Raw genomic sequence first — 22,751 nt, 5'->3', positions numbered from 1 at the left:
TGTTTAAAGATTCACTCAAAAAAGAAAAACCTGTCATCACTGTCTTTTTGTCCATACAATATACGTCATTGTTGTTTTGGACCTCACTGACTTTCAATGTATGGACAAAAACAGTTGAAACATTCTTCAAAAATATATTATTTTGTGTTCCAATGGGGATGGATAGATTTGGAATGACATGAGGGTCATGAGTAAATTATGACAAAATGTTTGTTTTTCTGTAAGCAATCAATAACACACTATTTCTTTACCTGAATAAGGGATTTTTTTCAACAAGTCTGTTAGGTTACTCCATATATCTGTTTGGTTTTTTGCTGTTCCCTGTTGGTTAAATACAAATATAATACAGTCATTAGCACACAACCAAGCCATACAGTAAATATACTTTAAGGTTTGCGCTTCCCTTTGGATATAATAAATGTGGTCTTGCTCACCTCAATAAAGAAACTGAGAACAGCCAATCCTGTGCTGTCATTAGCAGCTAGAGCAGCTGTCAAATTCCCGTTGTATTTTGAATGGATATTCAGAATTTGCAGCTGAGAAACAGAATTATACATTTAAAGATAATGCATTTGGGATAATTCGGTGCATTTGCACGGAAAATTCATTAATTCATACCTCCATTGGGTATTGTTTGCCATTCACAGTGTGTTCAGAGCCATTCGAGGAGCTGCCGTTACCCCAGTGGAACGTTAATTGTGTGGAATTGTACACACCTGGAAGATCACCTCCTTGCACTGTCATTTTAGCATTGGTCAGGGTGACCACCACTGTGAAGACAATGGACATATTGGGCCCTGTTTACACCTGGTATCAAGATGCGTTTTGGTCAATCGGATCACAAGTGGACCACTCTAAATACAGCGGTAAACGGGGTATAAAGGTTTTGAACTTGTCCACTTTCGATCACTTCTAGAGGTAGTTGAAAACACATTCGAACGGATTGCTTTCGTAGTGTAAACACTCATTTAGTCGAATGCGTTCGAGCAGCCACAAAAGTCCACCTACTCTCCGCCTACCGACCTAATGCGTAAACATTATGGGAAGCGCTCTGGCCAGACGGGATTTAAACTTTGTCGGCTGAACACCCAAGTTGGTTTGAAGATGAAAAACGTACCAAGTTCAATGTTCTCTCATCGTTCCTGATTTCTAACACACACTCACAGCGTTCGGCTGGTCTTGCGGCTGTCAGAGCAGAAATTAAATCTGCTGCTCTCTTTATGGTTTTCAGTCGTCCTCGGGCACGTTCATATGTTAATTGCGTGAGCTTATTTTGTCCATTAGATTGAAAGATCTGAAAAAAATCCTTACATTTACCCGCCCATAGACCCTCTCCTCGAAGAAATCAGGACAGAAGTGGTTGAAATTGGACAAAAGAGACAGATTAAAACACCAGGTGTAAACAGAAATGTGTCTCCCTCGTCTACTTGTGATCTGATCGACCAAAACACATCTTAATACTGACACTTGATCTGCACACTACTACCTATTTTGCAAATTTAAGTTCCCTATGTAGTTTGTAAGTCTCATCGTACAAACAAAAAGAGGAATCAAACTTGTATCCTTCTGTTGTCTAACAATTTATCACAATAGATCTGTGTGCTTGCACATACTTTTGAACTTTTTAAAGTGATACTTCTCATATTATATTCTTCTAAGGACTGTTAACTTTTGTTAGTAGGAGTTCCTCATTTGGAAGCCACTTTGAATAAATCTACTAAATATATGATTTTAGCAACTACAGTATAATTTGTAAAGACAAAAAAATCCTGCGAAAAACAAAATCAAGGTTTTTCTGCACTATGTGCATTGAACAAAAGCAGATAATATCAGCTGCATACCAGGGGCCAGTTGCATAAACTGCTTAGACTAGTCTAACAAGTTAGTAATCTCATCTTTTTTTTCTTTAAGACTTGTTCATAACCTTTTAAAGTCAGTTACATAAAAAAAATGTTTAATACAGAAAAGAAAGACTAACCCTCCCTTGACTAACTGCTGGTGGGTCATGCTAGATCTTAAGACACTGTCTTAACATAATGGCTGTGTTTATGCAACTGGCCACAAGAACTCCCAGTGCTCCTTACCAGAGTCTCCTGTGTTAACCATTGACATTAAGGTGGAGTTGTCATCAAAACCAGTGAAGTTGAATGAGGTCAGGTTAGCATTTTCCAGAACACTTGTAGTATTGATATCAATGGGAGATTGGATGGATCCATTGCAGGATTGTGGAGCAGATTTGGGCCAGGTTGTAACATCTATTACAAATCAGGGGTTTAAAAAACAAGTTTTAAATATAGAAATGTTTACAATAAGATTTATATGAAGTTTTATGCAGATATTAAGTTAGTGGCAAATTTGATAATATAATAAATAAATCACACTTACTGCATGTTGCCTCGTGATAGCACCATGCTGTTTAGGATGAAATGACAGCATTGATAAATATAACAAATGAAACGGCAGAATTTCCGATCAAAAGGTTTCAAGAGCCTTTAGTGCCTACTTTAAGAGGAGTCATAAAAAAGAATACTAGAAATTCATTGAGTAAATGAAGTTGAACTTGAGTTACACTAACCCGCTGAAGACTCGGTGTGGATGGAGGGACACAGAAGAGCAGCAAGGAAAGTTACCAGGAGGACAATCATCTAAATCAAACAAGAAATCATTACAATGGAAATCAATGCTGCAAACAGATTTGAACCTTATTATAAGTGATTTGAATTTGATATGAGAAATTAAATCATTTAGAATAAGGTAGTTAAGGTCTTACTGTACCTCTTCGATTTGGTTCACCAGTCAGTATTCAGAAAACTGATGAATGACTTCATTCTCACCTTAAATACTCTTCGCAGCTCACCTTTAATCCACTCACCTACATTCCGATCAAAAGCATGTGATCACATTGCTAAGTGTTATTCATGCTACTTTCCAGTACATAGCTGTCAGTACTTGAATTATTACATTCTTACCTCTCAGCATCACTCCTCTCAGGTCATGTTTTTGAACCCTCTCATGATTGTGGTTTCCTTTCCAACCTTTAAAATGAGTAAAGCTGTCGACTTCCAAAAGTTGGCAAAATGACCTAAATAAAATGGTTGTAAATAGCACTAGTTTAAGTTGATTTTGATTATATCAACATGTAAACACTTCTGGGTGTCGAATAGCCTTTCATATAAGGTTTTATAAAAACAAGAGTTCATTAGTACTGGAGCAATAACTTCAAACGATAACAGATTTATTGGCACCCCTGGTAAATAAAATCAAAGATGGCTGTAAAAATAAATCTGCAATGTTTATCCTTTTGATCCGCAAAAATCTAACCTTTCATTGAAGTGTAAGGGGTAAACAGTTAAAGACCCAGAACCAGATATGCTGGATGAAGACCCGGAGTCAGAATTATATTAAATGAAAGAAAAGTTTTACTGAAGATAGTTTGCAGTTTCATCAGCAGAAGTCAAGATTCACACGGGAGTTCGTAGGCCGCCCCGCTTACAGTTACAAAGATAGCAGTTATACCCTTCACTAAGGTCTAAGCTACGTCCTTGCTTAAAGTTGCAGTTTCTGATTGCCTAAGAACACATATAGTCTAAGCAAATTTCCACACATGGATAGATAGGAGAGTATATCACCATTAGTCAAGGTAGTTGTCACACGATTCCTAGATTTAGGTCTCCGGTGACCTCGGAGGTCGGAGAAAGGCGTCTTCGGGTCTGTTGTTGCATGCCGAAGTGTCCCATAGCTCCTATACAAGACCTGCAGAACATCCAACACACACACAAAAGCACTAGGGAATCGCAGTTTCTCCAAAGTTGAAGAGCGCCTGACCTAACTATCATCAGGACAAACTAGGTTCAAGGTTCAAGGTTCAAAATTTATTTAGCCATTTCAACAATACAGTTGATAGGAATTTGTCTTGGTAAGCTCTCCCAAACAATTAATTAACAATAGTACACTGACACAACAACACCAGTAATGCACAACAACACAACACATTCCACATATATACCTCACATATACCCCCCAATTACATTAGATACCCAGACTAGAACAGTCCAACTAGTTCATGAAACATGAAACTTAATTCAGACATTCAGCAATCAACGTTATGCCATGTTTAAAAAACGTATGGCTTGGAGATAGGTGCTATCTCTGAAGCGTGATTTCCTGCTGATAATGCTTCTGTACCTCTTCCCTGATGGCAAAAGAGTGAACAGATAGTGTGCTGAATGATAGGGGTCGGAGGTGATGTATCTTGCCTTCCTAATAATTCTGGTGTTGTAGTGTGATGCTAGGTAGGCAGACTGCAGCCAGTGATCTTAGAGGCCCTAAGCACTACTTTCTCAAGCTGTTGCTTATCCTGACTGGTCGAGTTACCGTACCAGGACAGGATAGAGAAGGTCAGCACGCTCTCTATGACGGCTCGGTAGAAATGAGTCATGCCTTCCTGACTAACCCCAAATTTCCTCAACTGACGGAGGAAATAAAGTCTCTGATGGGCTTTATTCACAATGAGACTGATGTTCAGGTCCCATGAGAGGGACTGATGTATGGTGGTACCCAAGAAACAGAAGGAGGGGACCCTCTCAACAACCTGATCATTGATAGAGAGGGGGAGGTACCGAACTGCCTTCTTTCTAAAGTCCACGATCATCTCTTTGGTCTTAAATGTATTGAGGATTAAGTTATTGTCCACGCACCACCGGAGACCTAAATCTAGGAAACTACCAACACATACAGATAATACATTCCCTCCTCAGGAAGAAGTGCAGATACTATTCACTTTAGTTTCTAGAGAAAAGAGGTACAATTCTGTAAATCAGGTGAAGTCACGTATAGTTGGACCCCTGTAACCTTAACTCGTCAGCTAGAAACAGATATATAGACAACACATGTTGAGGGTCACATCAGAATGTACCTAAAAGCAGCTGGTTAACACTCACAGCAAACATGATTAAAAGTTTATTTGAATCACTCAATGAATATAGAAATGATTTATGTAGAAATGCTTATCATTGATTATTAATCACTCATTACATATATACATTGAAGCAGCAGTGGATCCCAATCCACCCCCTTCAGAAGTAAAATAATTGAAAGTAGGGTGTTAATCAAATGATGAAATACATGTTTTTTTCCAAAACACGTTAGCCATAATTATTGGCACCTTTTTATTAAGTACTTTTTGCAACCTCATTTTGCCAAGATTACAGCTCTGAGTCTTCTCCTATAATGCCTGATGAGTTTGGAGAACAACTGACAAGAGATCAGAGACCATTCCTCCATACAGAAGCTCTCCAGATCCTGCAGATTCCCAGATCCATGTTGGCGCTTCTCCTCTTCAGTTCAGCCCACTCATCTTCTATAGGGTTCAGGTCAGGGACTGGGGTGGTCATGGCAGAAGCTTCATTTTGTGCTCATTGACGCATTTTTGCACAGTTTCAAAGTGAAATGTGGTGCTAAAAGCGTGTTTCGTTTTTTGCGGAACAGATGAACGTGAACATGGCAACGTTTTATTACGTTGGAGTTTGTACATATCTCCGCAGTTCTAAATTGAAATGTCCGGTGAGTGGCACTAAAAGCTTAATGCTCCATTTTAAAATAACGTACACCTAGTCTACACTAAACCCTAAACCTACCCGAGAGTGTTAACAAAAGCAAATGTGACATAACAACATAATTTTAACCATGGCATTTTAGCTTGTTTTTGAACTTGTCTTTGAGCTCATTTATCGTGACTCGTCGAACATATGGAGCTGGTTAAGTGATAATTGAAAACTCCAAAATATATTAGTTAACAAATAATGCACTATGGTAAAAAGTGTTTTGAGGTATTAGCCTGATTGTACAGGGAGCCGCGTGAAAACAAGTCTTTATTAATCCATAATCTGCCCCTGTAATCATAATTGTGTATGAAAACCATTAAAAGTGCTTGCTGTTTTCACTGAAAAAAATTTGGAGTAGGATTTACTTGAAAAAAGCTTGCTAACTTTTTTCACTCAGAAAATGCTAGTAAATTTACAACGATTTGCCAAGTAAAAACCTAAACATATGTATCAGTAGCTTTAATTAGAAATATTTAAGTTAAATTTACTTGGAATATGGAATTAGGTAAACTTTACTTAACCTAGTCAAGTGAAAGTAACAAAGTAAATAAGAAATCTTAACTTGGCTAGTAAAAGGTTGAGTAATATCAATTTAGTAGAAAATTCCTTTGCATTACATTTCACTCAAACAATAATAATATTGAAATACCAGTATGTGCTTTCCTTAGAACTTCTAAGTAATTTATACTACATCATGTCAGATGTTAAACATCATGTGAATGCAAAGACCTCAATACTTGGTAGAAAATACACAATGACGGTAACATTTGATGGATCGTTTTTTTTTTAGCAGAAAATGTACTCGAAATGTCATAAAATGGCAACTTACTATAATCCTAACAACAAAAGCAATGATAAAACAGTGTAAATACAGCTGGAAACCAGTGAAAAATCAACCTCATTAATTATTCAAGGTCCAGTGCATGATGGGAACCCCAGTATCAGAAAAGTTGAGTAATTTTTACTTAATTTTATTAAGTTGATATTTACGCTTTCATTTCTACTCGCGTGAATTAAGTACTGATATGGAATTTACTTAGTTTTTTTAATTATTGCCTGAACTAACTTTTTCATGTAAATTACATTTTTTCAGTAGTATTTACTTCACCACAAAATCATTTTTTACAGTGTGCCTATAGTGTTCATTTCTGTTGGAAACAGTTGCAGTGATTTGTATGTATTGTTAAAATGCACAGATACGTTTTCCAATGACCCAATGTTGAAAAAAAAATAGGCCCACAACATTAAAGATCCAGCATTATATTTAACCGCATGGGGTACTTTTTATCCCTGTTTGCACCAAACCCATCTGGTTTGCTGCCAAAAAGCTGGCTTTTATCTGACCATAGAACCCGGTCCCCTCTGAAGTTCCAGTCGTGTCTGACAGCTGAATATGCTGGAGTTTGTTTTTGGATGAGCGAGGAGGATTTTTCTTGAAACCCTCCCAAACAAAATGTGGTGATAGGGTTTGTTAGAATTTTTGGTTTCACTTTATTTGGATGGTCCCTTTAACACATTCAGTTGACTATAAGTAACGTTGCACCTACATCTCTACTAACTTTCACTAGAGTGTTAGTAGAGTATTAGTAGACTGCTAGGGTTAGGGATAGAATAAGTTGACATGTAGTTGCAAAGTTACTTATAGTCAGTAGATTGTCTGTTGGAGGAGCATCACAATAAAGAGTTGGCAGATATTAAGCAGACAGTCTACTGATACTCTAATGACAGTTAGTTGACATGTAGTTGCAAAGTTACTTATAGTCAACAGAATGCTCAAAAGGCACCATCAAAATAAAGTTTTACCGATTTTTTTTTTTTTAGGCTTTGACCCCAAGATTCAACTAATCTCTGCAATTCTCCATCTGTGATCCACAGTCTTTGTGGAGTCTACAGACACACGATGCAGACACACGTCCTCTTCCAGGCAGATTCGTAACATCTTTAACTGATTGTAACTTCTTAATTATTGCCCTGATGGTGGAAATGGGAATTCAATGCTTTAGCTATATTCTTACAGCCATTTTCCATTTGTGAAGATCAAACATATTTTGTTGCACATCAGAACTACATTCTTTGGTTTTACAAGTTGTGATGGATGATTAAGGGAACTTGGCCTGTGTGTTTCCTCATATTTATACAGTCATAGCTAGACAATTTCATGCTCCTAGTCACCCTGGTGTGCTTTTTTAAAATATATATATATTAATGGCAATACATTTCAGATATATTTTACTCATCATTTTTTTGGGGGGTGCCAATAATTGTGGGCAACGTGCTTTGGAGAAAAACATTTCATGATGTGCTTTTCCCCCCACTTTCAATTCTTGTTCTTCAAAAGAGAGAGAGAGAGAGAGAGAGAGAGAGAGAGAGAGAGAGAGAGAGAGAGAGAGAGAGAGAGAGAGAGAGAGAGAGAGAGAGAGAGAGAGAGAGAGAGAGAGAGAGAGAGAGAGAGAGAGAGAGAGCTCAATAGCCTGTTTTGCCACTGTATCCTCATTCTTCTTTAGAGGTTACTGTAAAGAGTGTTTCACATTCTTTCGAAATGTCATACTTGATTTACATCCTTCTTGTCTGTTTACTTTTCAATTAACCTCTTTAATTTTCATCTTTTGATGGTTCATTCCTTTTTGTTAAGGCCCATCAAAGAAGTCAATATTCAACTCAAACTCATGAGAAAACGTCATAATTTTACTGGGTGGCGATTTTACAAGAATTTGTATGCTGTGATTCCCACGAAAACATCGAATTTTTAGAAAGATGACAATGGTTAAAGCTCCTATACATTATATACAGCCAGCATATATTAATCTACAGTAGCCTCCAAAGATCACTTATGACTTTTGTATGAGCTGTACGAGAGATCTGAGATACAAAAGTGGTATAGTATGTATTACGACATATGAAAGTATAAAAGGAGGTTTAATTCCTCAAGAAAGGAACCACGTTGTCATTATTACACACATCCTTTAGCAGTAATTGCAGCTGCTCATTTTAAGGATAGCACAAAATTCCACAACGCAAATACATTCAGACAAATTAGATGCATATCACCATAATTTCAATTCGATTCATGCAGTTATGCTGCATGTTCCATGAAACTAACCTTCGGCAAACTTAATCATGAAGAGGCTCACCCAAGTCATCATTTATCAGCCTCTATCCTACCCTTACAACACATTATTCCCACTTTTAAATACCCATTAGGAACTTTTCCACTTTTGTAATATTTTCTTAATTTTTATTTAACCCTTGTAATGCAATAAAAAAAAAAACGGTATACACCTTTTGCATTTGCGGGTCCGTTCTGTGTGAACAGCCCCTTAATCTCCTCTCCTAACCACTGCTTCTGTTATCAGCAGGATTTCTGTTGTCATTTTGTCAGTGGTGGGTGGAGTTAGTGTTATTAGCCTCTGCCAACAAGGCAACCATCTGCACTTGGGGCATTAATAAAATATAAATGAATATGATCAACAACATGAATGTAACATAACTTCATGACAAATCTTAATTTTCTACTGCTGGGACCTCATAATGACAGCATAGGTGTTATATGCGGCCGTAAAAATATGCACAGAATCTTGTAAGATGAGATAGCTGACAAGTCACTTTAGTGACAGTTTCGAAAGAAGCGGAAAGTCTTAAGATTTACTGTAAGAACTTCAGGGCTTCAGGCAAGTGATATTGGCAGGATGCCACTACAAACAGGTGTTAAAATGCCTGTTGTCATGTGTTATTGTGTGTGCGACAGTAGTGTGCAGTTCCAGTGCACTACGTGCTCTAGTGATCCCTGGACTTCAGGGGTGCGTTTCCCGAAAGCATCGTTAGCCAACTATGGTCGCAAGTTCTGTCGTTAGCAGCATAGTTCAACCAGTCGGTGTTTCCCGAAACCATCGTTCCAACGAACATTCGCAAACAGCATCGCAGAGTTGTGTGTTTGTAATGACAGACCTCGAGCTGTGGTTAAAAGCATAGTTTCTTAATTGCATGACATGTGGACTTAATAAATCCTTATCTTGAGCAAAATAAGCAAGCTGACAACCTTATTTAGAATACATACAAATGTCAATTATGTCTTTGAGTTTGTCAAGAGATTTAAAGCACCCTTTTTGAAGACTGCGCATGTGCGAACGTGCTCTACTATGTAAGAACGAGCCTATGATTAAATCTAGAAATAAAGCGAAATAACTGAGAAAAATAAGAAATATTCCTCAGATGCCATGTCTGTAATTTATTTCAAAGCATCTAGCATTACTTCGATCTCAAACAGTTTAATTAAAATAAGTTATTGTTGTCATTGCTGCCTGATTGTGAAAGATACACGAATAGTTAGTGAAATGCCTTATGCTAGATAACACCACAAATGTAACGTCATCATGGTACGAGCATGGAGCATTAGTTCAACGTCAAGCTGATAAAAGTAGCCTATTATTGTAACGTTGCAGTGGGAGTTTACATGAGTTTCCAGCATGTTGTGTGATGCTTTCTCCGGTGTGTTGAAAGTCTCAGTGTGGCCGGTACCATGAGTGCTCGCTCTTGTGTTCGAGCACGAGCGCTCTTGTAAAAAATTGGTTTCTTTCCAACATACCTTAATCAACTATTTTACAAATAGGCTACATATCTGTAAGTTTCAGCCAAAGCATATCTAAACTAGGATCTGAAATTCTAAGAATGGGGAAACCTGTTATATCATGATGCCATGAGGGGCTTTTGGACTGGCAAAGAAGTATGGTTGGACTTGAATATGCCCAGAACATAAACTTTCATAATGATAAAATTGTTATGCCCTTCATGTCAGTTTTTTCATGTCAGATTTTGCATTTAGAGCAATTGAATTGCTGCTAAATAAGAGATAGTAATTGGCACCTGCACCTTGTGGTGCACTAGTGCCAGAGTAAGACGCTTTGGGAGTGAGAATGTGTTTAAACATATAGGATGAAAAAGTTAAATAAAACACAGAATATTCTGTACATTAGCACCAAGTGCAAATAGGCTTGTGATTCCATGGCCCATTAATACAGACAGCCACTTGATTTTTATTCCTGAATGAATCATGTTTTGGTCATGACTTAATGACACATTCATCAAAACAATGACTTGCTGCCACCTACTGGTTACTTTCATAATCCAAGTATTGTTTCCTGTAGTTACTTATTTTATATTTCTGAATACAACTTCATATGCAGCTTCTGTGCCACTTCTGCAGTGCAAAGATGACTTTGGTTGATACTAATTTAATTGGTAACAGTATTTTATTCTAATTTGATTGACTTAATTTAAGAATTTTACATTAAAGATGGGATACATATTTAAAAAGGACCCGTGAAAATCAATTAGAGGGGCCCCTTATGGGGAAATTCATATAAAAATACTATTTTTATCTCTGGCTTTATTTTTCAAAGTGGTATTTCAGGGTTTTGATATCTTCTCTCTCTCTTTTTTTATGTGTGATGGAGCAAACTGGCATGTCAAACGAGTTCGCATTCTTCATCAAATCAGGAAGTCACATTTCAAAGTCAATAACTGAAACAACAGTGCCACTTTGAGGATCAAATAGCAACGAACAAACTAGCGACAAACGATCATTCTATTATCTATTGAATCCCACAATAATATTTAAAATATATAACATCATCATGAGTACTTTCAATTGGGAGGTGGCTGTCCCGAACCATAACCCCTACATTTCAACCTGTGACAATGAAGTTGAAATAATGTTTGCTATTTATTTCCATTGTTGTTTTTAAAAAGTTCAGAAGAAAATATTTATTTAATATTTTCTTTGTAAATCATGAAACTTTATGTAAAAAAAAAAAGTGTCCCTCAATTTCATGTCACTCCCGAAACAGTACGTTTTAGGCCATTGGCTGAGACTGATTTTAACTATAACCCTACATTTTTTGTCAGTAAAAAATATTCATGTGTCCCTCTCTCTCATTATAGCTACATGGTGAGTAGATAGGTCCAATCATTTTGAGGTAAATGTGTTCAAAAGTCTGAAAATCTGTGTGTAACTTTAAGGAACGTCACTACCAAACACCTTTTTACTCGAATATTTGGGTGTTATTTTGATGAAATTTTGTTTTTATGTGTGTACAACTGTTCAAAACTGTGCTAGGTAACCATGTACTAATTAGCATATTTGAGCTAGGCTCAAAAGTATCTAAAATTGTCACGACCAAAACATGTGGTGAAGTTCGGTTGTGACATCATTGTTTGTTGGGTGTTGTCCAATAAAATTTAGTTTTTGTGTGTGTACAAATGTTCAGAACTGTGCTAGCTAACCACATGCTGATTAGCATCAATGTATATTCAAACTAATAAATCCTTAACTTTGAAATCAGAATGATAATCTTTATGTGTTTATGCGATTGGATTCAAAATACTTCAAATACTGTTAAAATTGCAATTGTTATTGATTTACCTGTGAAAACCTTTTAATAAAATAGTAAAAAATATATTTACATGGTATATGTAAACAAAATCTTAATATGTCAATATAAGCGTACTTATTAAATTATTTATTATTGTGTTTCGACAGTGACTAGAAATGATTACCTTATTATACAATTTGCATACATACACAATTTGTGGTAAAAAAAAAAAAAAAAAAAAAAAAAAAATCACAATGTTTCCAACTCTGACTTTGAACCAATTCAGAAAGGAAAATTTATAAAATAAAAAAGAAGTAGAATCCATGGATTATGAATAATTTTCTGCCATTGTAAGAATAACATGTAAGCATATAATCAATACAAAAGTAACTGAATCTAATTTCAAGTATTTTAAATTGCAATATAATTTAATTACAAGTAGCCTATTTCATTTTTGGAATCTGATTACCTAATCTAGATTACATGTAATCAATGACCACCCAGCACTGCAAGCCATTCTTAAGTCTGATTGTTTGGTGAGAAGCAATAAATAATCCCAAACAGTAGCCTATGTGAGATTAAAATAAGTGTGTCCCAAAGCACAGTAGGCTATGTTGAAAAGAGTAGGCCTATGCCAGAAGTTTCCGGTAGATTTTCGAAGTGTGGATCGGTGCTCAGTATAAAGGCTAATACCGACAACCCATGCGCTTTGGAGGAGGAAATACAAACACAAGTAAAAAGTGTTAAAAAAAACCCCTACAAAACATAGTGGATATGCGCGACCGACGGTGACAGGTTTAGATACAGGTTTGAGTGACTAATCAAAGTTTAACCTGTTAAAAAAGTAGCCTATTTAATGTTATCCGTGTTATATTTCATTTGCAATAACAATGTGGACTTTTAATGGCCCGTTTGGCCATTAAAGGAGAACTCCGGCGCAAAATGAACCTTTGGTCTAATTACACATTGTTACCTAGTCAACCGTTATCTGAGATTTGTTTTCATGATTATCGAATGTAAATAGTTTTATCTCTAAAAACAGTTTAGCCTATAACGCTAGTATAACGCTAGTATATGGGGCATAGAGTAATGACAAATAAAAATCGCTTGTTAATACCACTAACAAGGCTCAAAATAGCCCCACACTAACACGGTAGCATAATGAGGGTCCCTACCTTCAAACCGAAGCATTGAGAACTTTGTCAGTGTCCAGACAGTTTAATAAGAAGATATTTTATACATACAGTCAACTTCGCGTATACAGGCAGAAGCCATCTTTGAAAAACAGTCTCTACCAGTTGATCTACGAACGCCGATCCAAGTGCGCTGGTGATGTGAACGAGCTATAAAGTTGTGATAAGGTGAGCGCGAACAGTAGGCTTGGATCGGCGTTCGTAGATCGACTGGTAGAGACTGTTCTTACTACTTAATTCACAATGCATTAGTATGAAGAGAGTTATCCGCATCAACATGCTTTTGCATTTCTCTCTGATAAGATAGGAAATTACATCAAATGAAATGTGGAGGATTTTAACTGTAACAAGAAGATTGATTGACAGGTCAGTTTACTGTGACAGGATGCGACCGCTAGAGAGCAACCGTTGAAGACGCAATTGTATGACGTTATAGTATGTCTCAAAGCTTGTCTACTCTTCAGCTACACACTCAAAAGTATGCAATTTTTCTTCACAAAAAGAGTACTTTTAGGGCGTAGTATAAGTAAGCGAATTGAGACACAGCATTGCATTCTGTTTCGCAGAACTGAGGAAGAAGAACTGATGACGGCATGGTTTTATCTCTGGATGACCAATCAGCGCAAAGGGGCGTTTTATTCCCGCCCACATAATAGAAATCGAATATTTAAGCTGTTTATCAATTTTCTACCCCTAAACGTAAAAAACAAAACAAAAAGAAGCTGAATACTTGTTTCGTTTTTTAGGGTTTTTGAATGCATCGTAATTCTCAATAATATTGTGCATGTGATCCGTATCAATATTAGCCTACCTATGGTATAAGATTTTGTTTTCTTCAGCTCATACAGGATTACCAGACTCACATGTAGGCTACTCACATAGCTGTGTCTCTTGCCGGCCCCAGCAAACTCCAGCTCTCCATAGGCGTCTGTGGGCTGTACGGAGGAGTGCTGTGTGCTGTCCCAGTGACTGACCATGGCTGTGCTGAAGTTATCGCCCAGGGCCACTGAGGGGTGTGTGTCTCGCGTGGACCCACACTGACACAGACCACCATTGCTACAAAACAACAGACGGATCAGAAGGAATCTAACAAGACATACTGAATACTCACCAAGTCAGACATCTTACCTGAAAGAGTCCTCCACACATGTTGTGCACACTCCCTTTTACAGAAATTTGAAACCTTTAAAATCAAGAACACATAGGCTTACTTTAAATGAATGATAGCTACTGTAGAACAGTGGTCTTGGACATATGGTGACAGTCACCAAGATACAAGATAAAGTCACTATATTAATGCAATTTCTGATTTGCGCAAAGGAAGGTTAGAATGAGAATCAATCACAAAGCTAAGGTAAATGGCTCACTTTACCCCAACTCCTCTTGTAATTCCATCATTACTTTAAGATGCCTCATCAATTATTTAGATCATAAACTTCTGGGCTTTGTGTTTAGTTTTTCCCCGTTACAGTGTACACTGTAAGACCAAAGCAAAGTTATATTGTAGAACATCTTTAAATTACTTACATATTTATTTATGCATTTACCATACACCCATGAAGATGTATAATACTCAACAGATTTGGTACTATGCTGGAATTAGTAAATTACCAAAAACCAATGTTGTGCATTATTGACTGAGATTACTATTTATTATAACTATTAATATTTAGATGTATTAACACTGCAATTAGAGTTGTATGAATAAGGTTTTTAAAAGTGTTTTAAATAAGTTCATATAGAAATATGAATGGTTTGAAATGTAATGATGATACCTCCATTAGGTGGCGGCAAGTCTTAATAAGAGAATCGTTCATTCAGTGATTCATTCAAACCGGCTGATTCATTCATGAACGAAACACCACTGCTCTGCTTGGTTTGGAACTGTTTTCGTAGGTGAAATAGAGCAAAAACGTGACATTATGTTTAAATATTTTATATATTCTTATTCTTAATTGACCTGTTGTATTAAAATGAATAGCTATTACATTTGAAATCAAGTTGGTAATCGGGAAAGTAGCACTTATAGCTTGTTAACTATATGATATATAAAAAAAAAAAAATTAACTTTCAGACCATTCATATCTTGAATTTTGCTATAATTTTATTAATTTTGGTGCTGTTTGCTATTTTACACCAGCGCAGACTTGCTTGCTTGTTGTTAAGCTTGATGGAGAGGCTGGCTCTATATATTTTATTAGTGGTTAATTTAACAGCATGACAAAGCAGTGAATGCTGCTCTGCTAGTTTTGCATGCTGGCACTTAACTTGGCAACTTTATGATCTTTGTACACAAAAGGTTGATCCAGGGTGACTGTAAACCACTAAAAGCATCAGGCTGACGAGGGCGTGGCCCACCCGGAGCAGGAAGCCTCCAGGGCGGAGCTGGCAGTTCAGGTGGCCAGGATGGAGAGGAGGCTGAGCAGGTGGCCAGGGCGGAGCCTTCCCTTCGGGTGGCCAGGGCGGTGAGGACCCTTCGGATGGCCAGGGCGGTGAGGACCCTTCCGGCGGCCATGGCGGAGGAAACTTTTCAGGCGGCCATGGCTGGGACGAGTAGCCCCCTCCCAAAATTTTCTTGGGGGGAATGACCGGCTTTGGGACCGAAGGCTCTGGGGCAGGGACTGGGACATGCTTTGGAACAGGCTGGGCAGACAGGACGTGAACAGTCTCTGTTTCATGAGCGGCTCTGTGCTAGACGGGACCAGCGGTGAAGGCTCTGGACCCTGGGCGGTCTCGGCTGGACGAGGCTCTGGACCCTGGGCGGTCTCGGGTGGACGAGGCTCTGGACCCTGGGCGGTCTCGGCTGGACGAGGCTCTGGACCCTGGGCGGTCTCGGCTGGACGAGGCTCTGGACCCTGGGCGGTCTCGGCTGGACGAGGCTCTGGACCCTGGGCGGTCTCGGCTGGACGAGGCTCTGGACCCTGGGCGGTCTCGGCTGGACGAGGCTCTGGACCCTGGGCGGTCTCGGCTGGACGAGGCTCTGGACCCTGGGCGGTCTCGGCTGGACGAGGCTCTGGACCCTGGGCGGTCTCGGCTGGACGAGGCTCTGGACCCTGGGCGGTCTCGGCTGGACGAGGCTCTGGACCCTGGGCGGTCTCGGCGGGACGAGGCTCTGGACCCTGGGCGGTCTCGGCGGGACGAGGCTCTGGACCCTGGGCGGTCTCGGCGGGACGAGGCTCTGGACCCTGGGCGGTCTCGGCTGGACGAGGCTCTGGACCCTGGGCGGTCTTGGCTGGACGAGGCTCTGGACCCTGGGCGGTCTCGGCGGGACGAGGCTCTGGACCCTGGGCGGTCTCGGCTGGACGAGGCTCTGGACCCTGGGCGGTCTCGGCGGGACGAGGCTCTGGACCCTGGGCGGTCTTCTTGGTGGCTCGTGCGGCCTTTAGCAGTGGATCTGCCTGGCTGGACATCAGCACTTGACGCCCATAGACTGACCTGATGGCAGGCTTGATGGCTTGAAGATCTGGTTGGGATACGGCGTGCCAAGGGATGAAGCTTTCGAGACAGGTGGAGAGCGCCTTTCTCCAGTCCAGACCGGAAAGATCTGGAAGTTCCCTCGGATCGACTGCATTCGCCCCCAACCGATAACAAGCCTTGATCCTCTCGTCGTCCAAGCCGCTGCTGGCGGCGAGATGAAAAAAGGCCTCAGTGTACTCAAACAGATCGAGGCTACCCAGCACCGTCGCCGCGATCTGTTCAATGAATTTAAACTAATTTTTTTAGGTTCATTCTTCTGTCAGGGATCGTGTAGTGGCAGGAAGCACGAGGAAACGAGGAATCACAGGAAACAGGCATATGTAATGAAGACACTCAGGAACCACATCACACACAGTACAACAACGAGAACGAACCCTGAATAAGGGAGAACACAGGGTATAAATGCTTGGGATAACAAAGGAACATAATGGGGACACAGGTGAGAGACATAATGAACATTGGGAACAGGTGTATTAACTGAGGGATGACGAGGAGCGGGAAAACTGAGAACAGGACTGTACCAAACACACTAGGAAGGGGGAAACTAAGGAAAACAGACTTGAGACAAAACATAATCCTGACAGTGTGACGCCACCTGAGATGCAGAAAGCACTTTAAAGCAACTTTGTGGAGATGGAGGACTTTTGTTTTAAGGATGAAACAAAAACGTATACGATGGCACATGATAACACAAGCTGAATACTGAATGAGATTTTTTTTTTTGTAGCAAACTTAATACAATGGCATAAGTTTGGGGAAATTTGGGGGAAAGCAAGGGCATGGCAACGAGGGTGGCAGCTTAAAATGACCATTGCCACCCCAAAACTGATCTTAATGTCACAGCACGCATATTGATGTAGCTAATGTAGGCCTAAACAATTCTCAGTTTTGGTTTATGGAGGGACATCAACTTATAGTCAACATTCCGACCGGCTGATAATAAAAGATTAGGCTATTCCTCGATTTGGTCACTTTAAAAGCTCATATCCAAATTGTAATTCACCACAGCATTCATTTTATGTCTATTCTTTCATATTAAGGCGCATTTCTCCTGCAGTAGCCAAGAGTAGCAGATCGACTGGAGTGCCGCTATAACTGGAGTGACGGAATTACGTTTTTTTCCTGAGAGGAGAAATAAGTGAGAATCTCCACGAAAGCATTAACTAAACATTTGAGTTGCGTATTCTGGCAGATGTATAGAATGGTATAGAATAAATTGTCATTCACGTCACAGTGATTTCAAGAGACAAAACTTGCAAAACTTACAATTTAAGATCTAATATGTTTAAACGTTTTTTTTTATTTATTTATTTTTTATTAATGTTAACAAATTTGTAAAAATGTTGGCTAGTAGAAGCTGATTTTTCCGGTTGATAACAGACCCACTACAGAGCGTCCGGTGAGAGACTTATAGCAGAGATGATCGGGTAGGCTATTCGGGAATAACCCATTTATTGTCACCACAACTCAGTACACTGAATAAATTCGACTTTGCGTGTGGTTTTCTAAAAATAAAGATATAAGAAAAAAAGTAGTGGAGAGCCAGGACAGTTGAAACACTTTTCAGATAAACGTCGTTTTCTAAGATAAGGTTACAGATTGATTTTTTTTTTGTGTGTGTGATCAACAACTCACATATGCGTTCTCTTAGCATCATGTGTTATTCGGTAGAAATATAGAATGAAAGTAAAAATTGACCTCCAGAGCGGGGCGATTGAAACACAGGGGTGGGACGGATGAAACATAACAGTTTAAAAGGTAACTATTCATCTAATGCTTGTTTTTATTAACAATACCTGACAAGTAAATTATGTACATATTGTTACAAACATATTTTGAATTTTTTTTTATTTTAAGGTTCATATTAACATTTCTGTTAGTCGCCCAATAAACAATAGGGGATAAGCCTTTGCGCATTTTGCGTAATCTTTCTAATAGGCTACCGTATTTTGAAGACAGACAGACAAATCCGTTTACAATTACTTTTCTTACATTTATTCCTTGAGTCATATTGAGTGATTGAGTCATATTGAGTATTTTCCTATGACCAGGTTTAACTGGCAGGACAAACTGTTTCAACCGTCCCGACAGCGCCTATTGCCAATTAAACCTGTTTTGTCCTTAAACTAAAAAAACTCTGATATTACACCCTTAAGGGTGTGTTGCAGTACTAATACATCTGCCGTATTATCATTACAATGGCACATGAAACAATAATACAACTTGACAGTCAAGAAAAAGTACCGCATGAAAGAATTCACAAACCACACTCAAAAACAGCTTTCCGGCTCTAACTTTAAAACGGCATGACGTAAAGAAGAAATGTTTTCGCAGGTCTGGTAGGCATTGCTTGTACGTGCTGACGAAATTTGACGTACATGACGTGAGTGGTTTTCAAGGAAATCTCAATGTTTTATGATCCGTCCCGCGTTTCAATCGTCCCGGTGTTTTGCCTAATTTCGACCCCCTGCCAAATTATTACCCCCCTCGTTGAAGTCAGGTACCTGATTGCCTAATCCCAACCCCGACCCTAATCCTACCCCCTCCCCCACAACTAATCCTAAACCTACCAATGCTAGGGGGGTTATAATTTGGCGGGGGTCGAAATTCGGCACAACACCGGCTCTCCCCTACAAATAACAATAACAAATGTAGTCACAATAATTAAAAGTCCCCGTGAACCGGAAGTTGCAAACGACTTTTCTCCAGTGTTGTGACGTATTTCAGAGAGAAACGGAATACTAAATAAGGGAAAAATAGTGGGCGTGGCTTTTTTCCAACTAGCACCTGATCGGATCTAGAAAAGTAGGTGTTTTCATTCAGCCTGTCTACTGTCAGTAGGCTTTATGCTGAGCGTCATGTGACCAAGCCGGAAAACAGATCACATCGCTTCCGATTCAGGTCTTTTGTATGTGCTTCATTAACTTTTTGGCGGTTTTACTCAAGATAACTTAAAGTAACACCAGGTTACTTTTGCTCTCGGGGTGGGGTCCCCCTACAGTTGGGAAACAGTATTGTCCTCTAGACCTCTACTACTGTCGTAAACTCTGTCATCCTACATGCACGTGCATTTGTTGACAACCATGATAGCCCTGAACACTGTAGGAGGAGGTCACATGCAGGTGTTCTGCTTGCGTCGCGTGTGAAATGTCTTCATCCCAGGTACAGTGGCATATATTTCAGCATGTCATATGAATATAATTTCATGGGTTTTATTTTTTTTCTAACGACAAATGATCGCGATGATCACGTTTAAAAGCCAGCGTCATTATAGTAGCCTAGTCTATTGGTTACCGTTTTACTGAATCTATATGATACTTCAATGCAATGTTTGAGTGGTTGATAATAACCATATATCGTCAATATTATAATATCAAGCTACCATAAATGAATCTGCAAATTTTACAAATCGATTTGCATTATAGCTTGAGGCAAGACAAATAAACAAATATCACAGACATGTTAGGTATCCTAAAATATGATTTAGTACATCTTATATATTTACTTGCAAGAATGTAGCCCCTAGCAAACTTGTGCACGCCGTTTAGACACAGGCTTTCATTTGATTTTTTTTTTTTTTTTTGCCAAGTCCGCATCGGTCGGGCACCCCTCCTCCTCCTTCAGCTCACGCCAGCGAGAAAATGCTGGCCCAATGTTGATCCTCGTTCTGCCTTTAAAGCGATCACTTGCTCTTTTTCTCTTTTTGCTTTGCTCCGATAAAACCTTTGCTTTCTTGTTTTTCTGTGCTGCTTCGGCCATGACTATAAAATTTGGCTCACACGTCCGATTTTAAGGAAGTGGGGGTGGTGGTGGAAGTGACGTATATGCCGTAAAGCAGTCGAATTTTGTAGTTCCTTTGTTCGCCGGTTACTACCCGAAACCCGAAGTTTAAAAGTACGATTAAAAACGCTACAGCCCCCGTCAGGCTATGGCAGACGTGTCATTCAACCTATTGTAAGTCGATGTACCATCACAAGAGATATTGTGAAGGTTGAAAAGTAACCTAGTGCTGCTTTAAAAGGAGCAAGCAAAAATGAGCATAACCAATGTCCCTCACATGTGCAGATTGATATTTAAAAGTATTTTAATTTTTCTTCTTCACACTAACGTTTAGATATTTAAATAGCATAAAACACCAATAACAAAGTGAACTTAGTAGGTTAGCTGATTACCTTAAAAATCCATAGATATCGTAGTTAGTTCTTACAGCCGTTAACACTTTCTCTGACAAGCGGATGCAATGAGACCCGTTTTCCGGTTTGGTCACGTGACGCTCGGCATAAAGCCTATTAGAGGGGCGTGATTACGGATGTTAAGCAGACACCCAAACCGTCAAACCTACGTCATCAGGAAGGTCCTCCAATGCAGAGGGGAGGGGAAATTTCAGATTTTGATTAAAGATTACGAAGCCAAAACATGTTTTTGTGTGGATTGACTTGCATGGATGAATTGTTTACCACAAAACGATCAATTTAGGCAAACAAAGTAAGTATGGTCAATTTTGAATTCATGGGGACTTTAACAGTAGGCTAATCTCCACCATGAATGTTAAATTACAATGATTAAAGGGGTCATATAATGGTACATGCACTTTTTCAAGTTGATTGTACTGAAATGTGTGTTGGAAGTGCCTGCACACAACCATCATTATAATGATAAAAATCCATTCCAACATTGTTCCAACATTGAACCCCATTCATTTTCAGTGCTTCTGAAGTACGCTCGCTGGTAAATTAATGAAATTACTGTATTTTTTTACTTTTACACACATTAGCCGACCTCTCGTGGATCTAGTCTGTAGTTATATTTTATGCAGATTTAGTAAATGTTTATTGGAAGATAATAGGTTAATTGCAGCGATAGCTTACGTGACCAACACTTCACTAACGTTAGCAAACTTACGGTAACTTGATGTATATAATATGTAATATTTTTAATAATATTTTATATGTATGTATGTATATATATATATATATATATATATATAGCCTATAATATTATTGTATAAAGAATTTATAAAACACAGAACAAAAGAAGCTGAGAATAAATACAAAAGATATAAAAATAAATTGACCAGTATCATGAGGATAAGTAAGAAAGATTATTATAATAAAATATTAAATGATAATAAAAATGATATCAAGGGTATATGGAAAGTGCTAAATAATATTATAAGGAATGGACCAATGAATAAAAAATACCCTCAGCATTATATAGAAAATGAGAGGACTTTAAGCAACATGGAAGAAGTGGTCAATGGGTTTAACAATTTCTTTGTAAGTGTGGGAGCAAAGCTGGCTGATGTTATTACAAATCCACAGATTGAAAGTGAGGTGAAGGCAGTTGATTATTTGTATAGTAACCCCAACTCTATGTTTTTGAAACCAGCTGAGGAAATTGAGATTATTGAAATTGTTAATAATTGTAAGAATAAAAAGTCAACAGACGTGAATGATATTGATATGGTCTTAATTAAGGATGTCATTGGTGCAATCGTTAAACCGTTAACTCATATTTATAATTTGTCTTTCAAAACAGGTGTATTCCCAAGCAAAATGAAAATTGCAAAAATCATTCCACTATATTAATCTGGAGAGAGAAATCAATTCACGAATTATAGGCCATTGTCTTTACTCTCGCAGTTCTCTAAAATATTAGAAAAATTGTATGTAATTAGATTGGATAATTTTATTGAGAAGCATGAATTATTGGTTGATAGTCATTATGGATTTAGGACAAAAAGATCTACATCAATGGCACTAATGGAGTTAATTGAAGACATTACCAGTGCTATAGATAACAAACAATATGCAGTGGGAGTATTTATTGATTTAAAAAAAGCTTTCGATACAATCGATCATCGTTTGTTAATCAATAAACTGGAAAAGTATGGTATCAGAGGAGTTGCATTAGATTGGATGAAAAGTTACATAAGTAACAGACTACAATTTGTGCAAATGGGTGAGTACAGATCGGAGTGCTTGGGTATCACCTGTGGAGTACCACAGGGGTCAATATTGGGACCAAAATTATTTATTATGTACATAAATGACATATGTAGGGTGACTGACCTCTTAAAATTTGTGATTTTTGCGGATGATACCAATATT

General features: G+C 38.6%; 1 protein-coding gene across 1 annotated transcript in view; it reads right to left on the bottom strand.

Moving 5' to 3' along the window:
- The window catches only part of LOC130080431 (uncharacterized), a 40,482-nt gene that overhangs the window by 712 nt on the left and 17,019 nt on the right, over positions 1-22,751 (bottom strand). Inside the window, exons 10-18 of the mRNA XM_056245779.1 lie at positions 15,754-16,785; positions 14,043-14,220; positions 4,303-4,660; positions 4,186-4,192; positions 3,654-3,753; positions 3,494-3,569; positions 2,085-2,255; positions 619-770; positions 398-536 (exon numbers count right to left, since the gene is read on the bottom strand). Of these exons, the coding sequence (XP_056101754.1) occupies positions 398-536; positions 619-770; positions 2,085-2,255; positions 3,494-3,569; positions 3,654-3,753; positions 4,186-4,192; positions 4,303-4,660; positions 14,043-14,220; positions 15,754-16,785 (2,213 nt within the window). The remainder of the gene's footprint in view (positions 1-397; positions 537-618; positions 771-2,084; positions 2,256-3,493; positions 3,570-3,653; positions 3,754-4,185; positions 4,193-4,302; positions 4,661-14,042; positions 14,221-15,753; positions 16,786-22,751) is intronic.

The sequence above is a fragment of the Rhinichthys klamathensis genome, unplaced genomic scaffold, assembly GCF_029890125.1.
Source record: "Rhinichthys klamathensis goyatoka isolate OS25496 unplaced genomic scaffold, OSU_Roscu_1.1 h1tg000035l_1, whole genome shotgun sequence".
NCBI classification, from domain to species: Eukaryota; Metazoa; Chordata; class Actinopteri; order Cypriniformes; family Leuciscidae; genus Rhinichthys; species Rhinichthys klamathensis.
The sequence above is the reverse complement of the archived record's forward strand: the minus strand, read 5'-3'. Positions and strand labels throughout refer to the sequence as shown.